Source organism: Acyrthosiphon pisum, chromosome A2 (assembly GCF_005508785.2).
Source record: "Acyrthosiphon pisum isolate AL4f chromosome A2, pea_aphid_22Mar2018_4r6ur, whole genome shotgun sequence".
NCBI classification, from domain to species: domain Eukaryota; kingdom Metazoa; phylum Arthropoda; class Insecta; order Hemiptera; family Aphididae; genus Acyrthosiphon; species Acyrthosiphon pisum.
Window position 1 is genome coordinate 108,099,936 of NC_042495.1, and position 12,713 is coordinate 108,112,648.

Consider the following 12,713-nt stretch of genomic DNA (forward strand, 5'->3'; position numbering starts at 1 on the left):
TAATTTAGCATAAAATATTAGTTAAAATTCATTAAGAACATTATTTTTACGATGATTCAGTTTTTAAGTGAGTTATAGCGTGTATAATAAATGTAAATTAAAAATGCTCATAACTCACTTAAAAACTGAATTATCATAAAAAAACTTCCAACAAAACACAGATAATGTTCTTACCGTCAAGTTTCATAATAGGTCGATTCACTCTAATTTTTAAGCTAACGGCATAAAACTTGAATTTCTGAGCGTATTAATTTGGTATGTTACGCATTTGTAAGACGGAGACAACACAATATGCGGGTCCACACGCCACCGTCCTCTTATTTAAAATTACTATTGTATTTCTTAGTTGTTTTAAAAATTGATGAGCCAGCACTACTGTAGTATTAGTTCAATAGCGTCAAGCCCGCATACAGGAGGGGGATTTTAGGGGTTCAACCCCTCCACCCTGAAATTTTTAAAATAGGCATAATTATTTTATAATATAACAACGACTGAAAGACTAACTACAAACTTTATATATAACTGTACAACTAAAGTTTATTTTAAGGAGTTAAAAAGTGTTACCATTCGTTGAACCTCGCCATTAATAAATCATGTGGCAATGTGGCATTCCCGAAATAATAAATTTATTGGATCTATATCTACTATTACTTCATTAGTAGAAAAAAAAAGTCACGGTAACCATATCGATAGACTTAATCCAGCCAGCCAACGTCATAAGCATAACTCATAACTGACGACATTTTTGAAGAAAACTTCTCAAAAAATACGTATACATCAAAACCCTGCGACCCATAGGCGTGCGCAGGGGGGATGCCGGGTATGCCATGGCATCCCGTGCAGGGTTATAATAACCATATAGTTTTTAGTTGTAAATGTTTTGATTAAAATTAGAATCATGAACCTATACCGTATCTTATAAGTTCAATAATTTAAATATTTTGAATATTTTTTTTATATTATTTTCTAATAATAAAATATTGGGAGTCAAATATTAATTTGATTTCTTAATCATCACAGGTACCTAGAAATAATAAAACAGATTGCTAACTCATAATAATATAATTGAAATCAAAATCCACCATTTTCATGAGAATTGCGGGTTTTGCCACCAGAACATTCAAGCCCCTGTGGTTATTGCTTATTTTCATACTACCTACAACTTCGAAAAAAAAGAATTTCGATTGATTAGATTATCAACTTTTTTTCATTATTATATTATTATAATTATTAATTATTCATTATTATTATTATATTATTATATATTATGATCAAATGTCTGTAGGTTTTTATACTGTTACTTTATTGGAATGAAATCACAGTACATAATATTAAATTATTGATAACAAAATTATTTTTGTATTTTTATTAATTACGTTTTTATTGTTAATAGCGTGCGGTGCATGCTAAGCATGCCTGGAGAATTCGCCACTGGTACATACTTTTCAAATTAAAATATCTAAAACCAATAAATTAGCTAAATAAAATGCATGCTAATTTCTTTTCGCATTATATGGCAAATTATTTGTACGTATTAAGAGTTTTTGGGGAGTTATTTTTTGTATTGAGCTAAATATTATGTTTAAAAATACCGGCATACCCTGCGAAAAAAGTCTGCGCACGCCTATGCTGCGACCTGCATTATTTCAAAGGAGGATTGAAGGACGCGATCAAGCGGAAAATTGCGTTTTTCGGACCGCCTTCAAATGGCCTAGCTTCGTCACTGGCAGGAGAGTGCTGTAGCGATGATCTCCATCCGCGAAGTTTCTTGAATGATCTATACACGCCGGCGAGTGATAGAATATTTAGGAATGTTCGGGAACGCACGGCTCGTAACTTTATACACAACACACCATAGCCGCTGGCAACCAGTCTTCGTTTTCCGATCGACACTATACACTATACACAGTGTACTAGTGTAGGTACACGCGAATCCGCGATTGACGTTATATTGTTTTCCTTGTACATATTTCTTTTTAATATTAATTACATGTTTATTTTTATTTACTTTGCGAGTGTTATCTACTTTTTACCCACAACCTCTTATAATATGTAAAGGTAAGATTATTATCTAGGGTATCTCATAGGTTTGTTGTTATATTTTAATTTTTAAGCGAGTTATCAGTACCTATTTTAAGATGTACGTACAATTTACAATTTTTAAATACTCCTAACAGTCATTATCAGGGCTCATAACTCCTAGCGTCTGTATATTTTTTTGAGAAGTCCTAGAGATACCAGTATGAGCTATAAATTTGTTTTAGATAACCAAGAAGCCAAATACAAAATTTTAAGTTGCATATTTTTGCATATTTAGAAGCATCAGCGCTATTTTGCTTTTTTACTATTTTTCATTACTTTTGCATAATATTTATTTTAGTAATACTTTTAATCGTATTAATATATATTCTATATAAACATAAAAATGGAGCGTGAAAAATTGTGGTTACCTCATCAATCGAGAATGGCTGATCCGATTTGGCTCAAATATTTTTGAGATGTTCGTAATTTATTGTCAGGATAAGGTTTTTATACAAAAGATAATTGTAGGAAAATCCACCGGAAAAGTAGGAAATCTGGATGCAAAAAATACAATAGAGGCACCACAATGTATTATATATTGGTTGCTATTGGTTAATCGGGCATGTTTGTTGATTTGTATCATTATTTTTTGTCAATATCTTTATACACCTAATTATATATAATTCTACTGTACGTGGGTTGTGACTGAACTCGTCCTAAACGGTTGGACCGATTTGAATGAATTATTTTGTATGCGTTTGGGTGTCGCTCCGGATTTTTTAGATTAACAAATCATCCCCCTAGTTTGACCTAGGGGATGTGCTCAAACGGGGATTAAGAGATTTACGGTGGAATTTTTTGTTTACAAATGGTTGCCATGAGTTTTAAAACTATTATAATAACAATTATTGGTTGCCGTGAAATCAGTGTATTCATTCAATGCAATTAATTTTTTTGTACGCTGTGTTTTGATATTATATGTGACGCAATTACGTAAATATTGAGCGTATCATACTCACATGTAAGTTACGTACATAAAACAATGCCACGTCTTCGTGGATAAGGAGGAAATGTTGATCGACAGACTCAGCATTCACAATAATTGTTAAACTAATTATTAGTCCAGCCGTTTAGGAGGAGTTCAGTAACATACTTGGTATAACTTTGATACTTTAGAGTTAAATTACAAAGTTACGTACAAACAGCACGGGGTCGCGATCTACCGCAGGTAGATGTCCTACCTGATAATATACTTCTGCGAATCAGAATTTTTATTAAAGGCAACGGAAAAGAAGTTAAGATACATTTTGTTCACCATATACCGAATATTAAATAACGAATTGAACAAAGGTTGAGTCATATAGAGTTGGTACATTTAACGGAAAACGAAGTGCACGGGATCAGCTATAGTATATTATGTATAAGTGTTAAGTTTTTAAGCATTTTATAAGTATTTGATCACAGATATATAGATAATAAACTAGATTGCTAGGTTCCTTATACTGACCGTATAAACGTTTGAAGCCACACATCCGCCATTACTAGTAGGTCATTCGTATCTTATCATGATATAATTTTGATAACCCAATATCTCAGTTCTCACTGATTTCTGATTTAGACAGTAATAAATAAATGTTTTTAAATTTTAAATTTTAAAATGTGCGAAGGTAACTAATTTATTTTATTATTTGACGTTTGCTAAATAATTTAGAAATTATTGTTGTCTAATTAATTTATTATTTTATTCTTTATTATGCAATAAACAGCTATTGTGCAAAAGTTTAAATATTAAATATACTATGAACAAACCTCAATATTGGTTATTTTTTTGTTTTGCCTTCTAACTTTTTGTTGAAGAAGATTAATTTTTTTCCTCAATCCTCTTTTAATAGGAGTTTCAACTTTTTTTTGTAGACGTTTCCTCTTCAATTTGTGTTTTGGCGTACAATCTAAATCATGAATTTGAAAAATAATAAATAATAAAAATAATTTTTTTTTTTTCATATTTAAGTATCAAATTGAACTAATTTGGGAGTTCATAATTTCATTAAACACAAGCATAAATTAGTAATCAAGATGGCAATTAAGAAAAAAATTATAATTAAATTGTATTAGTACCTACATAATAAGTTTCCACATAATAATTCGGAGGTGGTGATTTCTGATCAAAAAAATTGAATTTTTTATTGATAAATCCAAAACACCATAGTTTTCTACACTTGTTGGGCTAGAACATTTTAAACTACTTATTGTTGACATTCTATAAAAACAAATTATTATACTTAACATAAACCTAATAATTTGATATAAGACTTACTATTTTCAGTGGTCTGATCTATTAATTTTGGAGAAGGTGATTTTGTACTAAAATAAGTGTGATCACCATATGTCAGCTTTCTTTTACTCACAGGATCACTATTGAAGATACTAGGTAGGTACTGACGTTTCTTTCAATAACTTTCTAAAGTACCCTTGGTAAAAGTCGTTGTTAGTAAAGTGTTTGCTACAAATTTTGCTATAACGAGTAGGAACAAAATTCTCTCTTTTAATAGCTTTAACCCACATTTGCTTTTTCACCTCATCAGAAAGAAATCTATTTTATAAAAATGATTTTCTTAAATTATATTTTCATTAATTTAATAAATTTTTAAAATGCATTGTGTTAATTGTTATTATTTAATTTTTAATTACCCGAAAAAATGCAATTTTCCTGGGCTGTTGGCTTTTCGATTACCACAACTAGAGCATTTTTCGACACAACACGTCATAGGCATTTTTAACAAAATTTAATATTTTATACTTTATAAAGATATAATATTATATTAAATGTTACTAACAATACATATAAATTACACTTAAAATTTTCATGTGTATAAAGTAAATATTTTGTTCGCCTAGTATAACATTTACAACAAGTATACACAGGTCTGTACAGGAGTTAACATATTATGTACAGTGCTATACTGTATACTCCACAACTATTTTCTATGAAAAAAGTGTAAACAAATAACAAGTAATAATATACATTATATATGGGTAATAATATATATTATAGATAGGTTATAGTATATATTATATTTATAAAGACAATAATATATAATATAATATGTTAAAGAACAATAGACTGGTTTTAACAAATAATTCCTTTATTGTTTAAAACTTTAAATCATACATTTAAATAATTATATATTACATAAATATTTTATTCAAAAAATGTATTTTTGAAAATATACAATCATAATTTATTGTGACAAAAATGAATATCAATAACGGAAGAAATTACATTTCAAATATTTTAAACAAGAATTCAAATTTTGGGGGGATTTCGGCATGCATTTGACCTACTCAAAATGGCGGATAATAACTTCACATCATATCACTACTTAGCAATCTAGTTTATTATCTGTATCTGTGTATTTGATTGATTTGATACTACCATAGATTATATAAAATTATAATATAATAGCATAGACTTATTTTCTATGTATAATATAAAAATAATAATTATAATATTATAATCTGCGATACTACTATTATATATATTTATATATATAATTATCGTTTTTAATTGTCCGAGCGAGCGCAGCGAGCGAGTGACCCCGCTCGGTGACTCGGTGCAACAAAAAAAATGCAATTTTCTTAACCCTGTGACCCACTTGGGAGGTGTTGCATAGCAAATCGGGGGATATTTTCGTTTTTAATTGTCCGAGCGAGCGCAGCGAGCGAGTGACCCCGCTCGGTGACTCGGTGCAACAAAAATGCAATTTTCTTAACCCTGTGACCCACTTGGGGAGGTGTTGCATAACAAATCGGGGGATATTTTCGTTTTTAATTGTCCGAGCGAGCGCAGCGAGCGAGTGACCCCGCTCGGTGACTCGGTGCAACAAAAAAAATGCAATTTTCTTAACCCTGTGACCCACTTGGGAGGTGTTGCATAGCAAATCGTGGGATGTTCAGTCAAAAATACTTTTAAAATTTAATATATAATATATCAAGTCCCGGCGCATGCGCAGTATGTACCCGGATGGTCGGGTCTCTATACACAGCGTTATTTAATAGGTACATCCTATGTAATTTCCTCCAAATTTGAACATAAAATAACTAGGTATAAAAAAAACTGTTTTTTTATATTTTTGAGATTTTTTGTTGACAGAATTACCTATTTACGTGGAACTTTGTTATAAGTTTTCAATCTTTAGCTGTAAAATTTGAACATTTTATAAATTTTTAAATACAAAATACATAAATTTAAAATTTGATTACCAAAAATTCTAAGAAATACATAAGCACAGTTTATTTTTATAGTCATTTTAAGTTCAAATTTGGACGAAATTACATATTAAAATACCTGGAATAACTATTTTAGTTATTTTGTTATGATTGTATATTATTGAGACTTCTAAAGTATACTATTATATATCTATGATAGTATCACGGTTTGTTGTTGATGTATAACGCGTTATAAGTATCTAATGAATATTGTGATATGATTAATTTGGAATAGGTATATTATAGATACCTATTATTGGTCAATTTTTTTTTTAATACCACAGATAAGAATATAAGATACCTTATACCTAGACTGACATATCGTCTCCGCTCAGAATCGTTTTTCTTATACAGTGATATTATATCATTGAATTCAAATTTAATACTATCCATTATACAGTGACCCACTTGTAACTTACTGTACAGCAGAGTGACATCCACTTACCCACCTTTTTTTTTAATAATCCTGAGTGAATTTATGTGCTTAAGACGATGGTGCAGTGATTTAGAATTTAATATATCTTGTTATTGTATACCTACATAATATAATAAATTATAATTAAGTAAAATTATTGTGTTCACGACTCACGTTTTATTGCCGTATAAACCAAATTTTACGACATTTACTATAGTAGTTTTATCTATACTTCGTTCACGAGAGAAGTAGACCGTTTCGCGCATGGAGAACACGATTTAAGATAGTATATGGTTACACATCCGTTAGTGATAAACTATCCTACAGATTAAATAATTTAATCAATAGAAATTTTCGATTTGCAAATAGCGTTTCAAGTGGATAAAATATTCAACACTAGTACACTACAAAGGCCAAGAAGGTGGTAAAAAAAAACATATAAATGATCAAAATTGATATTACAATCAAACATTTAATTCAATTTCAAACTTTTAACCCCGATTAACTGCAGATCATTAAATCTATAAAAATATGTTTGCTTAAACTAAAAATTAAAAATTTATGTATTCTCTGTTGGCGTTGGAAACAAACTTTGTTTTTACAGTTTATAAAAAATATATTAGGCACTATGAGAAGAACTGACTAAAATCATATATATTTTTGTTGGTCGATAGACAATAAAATGCAAGCTATAAGCGTGGTAGATAATAACCAAAGAACACATGCTCTTTTAATCCCAAAGGATGAATGGATACGACTAAAAAAGATTTTGATCAAAAAGGATGATGATATAGCTACAATTGAGATGATGAAGCGATTAAAAGACGAACGGCAAGCTACATCCAAAGCCATATCTGAATCGTGGGACACCACTGTACTGGTACCTACCTAAATTAATATTTATAAAATTCTGTAAAACTAAATTGAATAAATATGCATATTGCCCCATACGACCATACGTATATGTTTCTATATGTATATGGACTATATATGCTTCACGGTTTTTTAAGGTTTTGATGGACAGACCTATTTATATATTTTTTATTTGGAAAAATTGTTGATAAAATAATACCTATATAGGTGTTAACCTGCATTAGGTATAGTCACAAAGACATAATTGAGTTTAACAGAGAATCGAATAGGTATATTATAGGTTGTGATTACCGGCCGTAAAGTGTATAACGTAGGTACAAGTAACAAATAAACATATAATATATACTTTTATACAAATTTGTTGTGGTTGTTAATTATGATGAAAAAAAACATAATTACCTTTATTTTTTTCTTAGAACAAAAGAAAGAAAGAACTAGAAAACAGACAAAAGTTATTAGCAAGTAATGAAGCAAGACAACTTAAAAGAGACGAAATTATGAAACTCGAGATTTTGGAGCGCAGAAATGCCATTGTAGAAAAGGCGCGGTTGAAGAAATGGTCGGACAGAGATTCGACAAAAGCGCTCACCAGAGCAGTGCACAAGATGGAGGTATGGAGTTTATATAGTTGTAATAATAGTACTAGTATATTAATATATTATGTACTAATATTAAGTCATGAATATGACATAATAATAAGATAATCACATATTATTCAATACTCAATCTATACGATGTATATTTTATGTTTTATTATACATAATAGGTACATTATTACAATATTATATTATATTATATTATAATATATATTATATCAAACAACACTAGCATTTAGGACTTATCACTTATAGCTTAGCTAGGCTATATAATACCCATATAAGCTATACGCATATTAGTATAGTTGTGGAAAGGACAAACGGTACTTATACATTTATAAATTATAGGTATCATTACACGTCCATAATATAGGCTAGTTCGTACAGGGTGTTTCTGAAATGGATGAGGAAACTGGTATAGGCGTACTCGGTTAGTGTGATGACCCAGTGATGATTTTTTTGAAATTTTTTTTCTAACTTCAAAATCTGGGTTTTTTTAAAATTATTTTTAGAACATTATCTTAAATGTAAAAATAAATACTCAAGTTGTATTTTTTGTAAAATTCTCATACGAATCGAGGTGTCACATCATTTTTGAGCTTGTCGCGCGTTTTTCACGATCGAATCGCCGATTAAAAAAAAAATGGTGTGGCATATCGATTTGTATGAGAAAACTATAAGATAAACAGTGGTGGTATTTATTTGTTGTTATTTTAAATACATGATTAATTAACACATTATTTTACATTGTCAACAAAATATTAACAAAATTAGAGTTAAAAAAGTTTTAAATGATGGAATTTACTGACATACATTTAAGTGAGGTACGTATTTTAGATGTACAGGTAATAAAATGTTGGTACTTTGATTCGTAATGCCATAGCTCATAAGTTAGAGATAAAAAAAACTAACTATTTGTGTTCCGATTTATACTGAAATTCCAGTTTTGGATATCGCAGTAACATAATTATTTTGACTCGATAAGATAAACATTTAATAGTGTACTTATTATTAATTTAATATTAAACTTTTATTGTTAATATTGAATTGACCTTATTTCTTACATAAGGAATATTAGTTGATTTGAACAACACTTTATAACCGTTTTTAAGATTTAGAAGTTTTTAATTTAAGTTTTGAACAATGGAGTATGTACATGAACGTTAAATATGCAGATATGGTTTTCATTTTGGGTAAGTACTAATTCATTTAATTAATTAATTAAAATTTAATTAATTCTTATGGGGTTTTATGAAAGAACAAGTTTATTCCAAAGAAATCAATAATAGAGATGAACTTTTGATGAAAATACATAATGTAGCTGATATTATACGTCAAACACCATATTTGATAGAAAAAAAATTGGAGTTCATTACATCGTCGTATGGAAAAGTGTATTGAAGTTAACGGGGGTCACATTGAACAACTTTTGTAGATTAAAATTGATTTTAAAAATAAAGAATATTTAATTATGATTATTTTGCAATGTAAAACAATGTGTTAATTAATCGTGTATGTTAAATGTCAACAAATAACTATCACCACTGTTTATCTTGTAGTTTTCTCATATAAATCGATGTGCCACACATTTTTTTTTTTTAGTCGGCGATTCGAGCGTGAAAAACGCGTGACAAGCTCAAAAATGATGTGACACCTCGATTCGTATGAGAATTTTACAAAAAATACAACTTGAGTATTTATATTTTATTTTTACATTTAAGATAATGTTCTAAAAATAATTTGAAAAAACCCAGATTTTGAAGGTAGAAAAAAATTTCAAAAAAATCACATGGGTCATCACACCGAGTGGCCCTATACCAGTTTCCTCATCCATTTCAGAAACACCCTGTATAATATAGATTGTGTATGGTATATATTCAATAATATTAGTTATTCTTATTATTATACTTCTATACTCTATTTCAAATGAGAACGCACTATCCCGCATCAGTCATAAGAGGCGGCCAGTAACACGCCCCTACCACAAAATGAATAATTGCGGCTGAAACTGTCGGGACCTGCGCGTATTCTTGTCTATGGTTTCGACCAGTTTTCGTCCACCGCCTGGTGCGTTCTCACCTGAAATAGAATATATTATACTATATAGTGAATAGTTATTTAACAATTTGTCCCAGGTTGCTTAACTTACGTTCCCCTAGTAATCATTTTTCACATGATTATTGATTGTTATATAATCAAATGTATGCAGTATGTTATGATGGTCGGGTATTATTATTATAGGTGCTTAGAGAGAGATCTATTCAAATTATATTCAATGAGGCTCAGAGAGCGAAGGAACTTGAAGCAGATCGTTTGTTAAAGATGGAACAAAATTTAGATGCTGAACGATATAAGACGGATCAATGGGAACAGAAATTGAAACTAGCTGAAACGAAAAAAGCTAATGCTGCTATTTTCCTAAAAGAGTGAGATAAAACATTTAAATAATTTAATTCGTATTCGTATAAGACATTAGTTAAAACATTATATTATTATAGTTATATTAAATAAATCATAATTATAATTAATTTACAAGTGACATTTATTTTTTTAAGTTTAGATAATATACGCATCTGCCAGCAGTTAATATAATTTATAATTATTTATAGTATCATATATTTTAAACTTATAATGTACCTATACGATTTTTAAAAATATGTTAGTTACTAGCAAGGCTGGCCGCATTAACGAGTCAATAATTTAGAAGTTAAGTTAAAATTTAAGTTAATTTTAACTTATTAACTAAAGTTACTAGTTCGGTGTTTTAATTAACTTAACTTTAACTTAACTCATTTGCCTCTACGTTAACTTAAAATCAACTCATATTTTTCTTTATTTTCCCAATTAAGTTAATTTTGAATATTCCTAGTATCCAGAAAAATATTTGTGTATTACGAGTTTTCGCCACTTTTCGGTTTATAATTAATTATTATAAGTTCAATAAAGTTCGCAGTATATAGAAAATATAAGAAAAAAATAAGATATATTTACAAAGGACTTCATATTTACGATAAAAACTAATAATATACTGTAAGTTGCTTACAAATATTAATTTAGGGGTACATTAGTCGCCCGTATGAAGACATCAATAGCCCACGATCAACGATGCCTCGAATTATAATAATAAATCATACTGCCTATGCATTACTCATTTCTCATTACTCATTTCTCATTACTCATTAGTTATTAATTCTTTTTTATTAGTACAATAACGATTAGGTATCATAGATTGTTTGAATACTAATATACATATGAATGATGAATGATGATTACTATTCAAGTGATCATCACTTATTTTATTAAATAATACCTCATAAATGCATATTTTTTTTTTAACTTAATTTTAAACTTACTTGATGTATTAAAAATGTCTATTAACTTCATTTTTAATTTAATTGAAAAATGAATAATGAACTTCACTTAATTGATTTAAAATATATCATTAACTTGTCCAGCCTTGATTACTAGCATGGTAATATATGTTTTAAACAAATTTACTAATGTAAATTATAAATTATTATTTTGTACCTAGTATTAATATATAATATATTTTTAAATTTTAACAATATAATAATATGTACTATATATTGTGACTTGGTGGTTACATTCATTCACAAAACATGTTCTGAGTGCAAGTACCAGTCGGTGTCACTGGTTCCCAGATGGGTCACCACTCACCACCCGGGTTTTTATACACTGGCCCACGAGAGAACATTCCGTGTCCTGACTAAAACGCTTCCGATCCCGTGCATCTCCCACTCAACGACAACGGGTCGTTAATGTTCAGTACAATCGGCAACCAACGCTCGACACTATAATATATATTTATGCAACCTATACCATACCGTCGCGGCACAAAGTGGGGGAAATTGTAGCTCGGACTATAGTCACTGCCGTCAGTCTACATTTGTGCGAAACGAAAATGTTCTCTCGACTCTCGTGGGTACTGTATATATGGTAACAAATCCTTGCCACACATACACACACGTGTTTGTAATTCATCCTTACCCCTCTCCCCTCTACAAACAGCTAATGATCATAGTTTTCGGGCTTAAGATCAATAAAAAAATATATCTATAATATAATAATATATACTAGATGTCTATATGTATCTCTATATACTATAATTATGATATTATTATGGTGTTACAAGATTGAAAGAACGAGAGAATATAAAGCGTGACGATGATATTAAATTAAGAGAAGAAGGTAAAGCTGAATTACAAAGAATCGCAAATGAAATTTTTTCGAAGTTGTAGGTAGTATGAAAATAAGCAATAACCGCAGGGGCTTGAATGTTCTGGTGGCAAAACCCGCAATTCTCATGAAAATGGTGGATTTTGATTTCAATTATATTATTATGAGTTAGCAATCTGTTTTATTATTTCTAGGTACCTGTGATGATTATGAAATCAAATTAATATTTGACTCCCAATATTTTATTATAAGAAAATAATATAAAAAAAATATTCAAAATATTTAAATTATTGAACTTATAAGATACGGTAGGTTCATGATTCTAATTTAATCAAAACATT

General features: G+C 29.3%; 1 protein-coding gene across 1 annotated transcript; it reads left to right on the forward strand.

Moving 5' to 3' along the window:
* The first annotated feature begins 7,123 nt into the window (after window positions 1–7,123).
* Window positions 7,124–12,434, forward strand: LOC100574157. The gene is made up of 4 exons (XM_003247080.4): window positions 7,124–7,586; window positions 7,996–8,190; window positions 10,417–10,601; window positions 12,329–12,434. Exons 1-4 carry the CDS (start codon window positions 7,389–7,391, stop codon window positions 12,432–12,434), a joined length of 684 nt encoding a protein of 227 aa, XP_003247128.1. The 5' UTR covers window positions 7,124–7,388.
* The last annotated feature ends 279 nt before the right edge of the window (window positions 12,435–12,713 follow it).

Excerpts from the sequence above, each read along its gene's own strand:
- LOC100574157 (XM_003247080.4), top strand. The coding sequence starts at position 7,389 with ATGCAAGCTATAAGCGTGGTAGATAATAACCAAAGAACACATGCTCTT. Across the intron at positions 8,191-10,416 it reads GAGCAGTGCACAAGATGGAG|GTGCTTAGAGAGAGATCTAT; the intron begins GTATGGAGTTTA and ends TTATTATTATAG. Across the intron at positions 10,602-12,328 it reads GCTGCTATTTTCCTAAAAGA|ATTGAAAGAACGAGAGAATA; the intron begins GTGAGATAAAAC and ends TGGTGTTACAAG.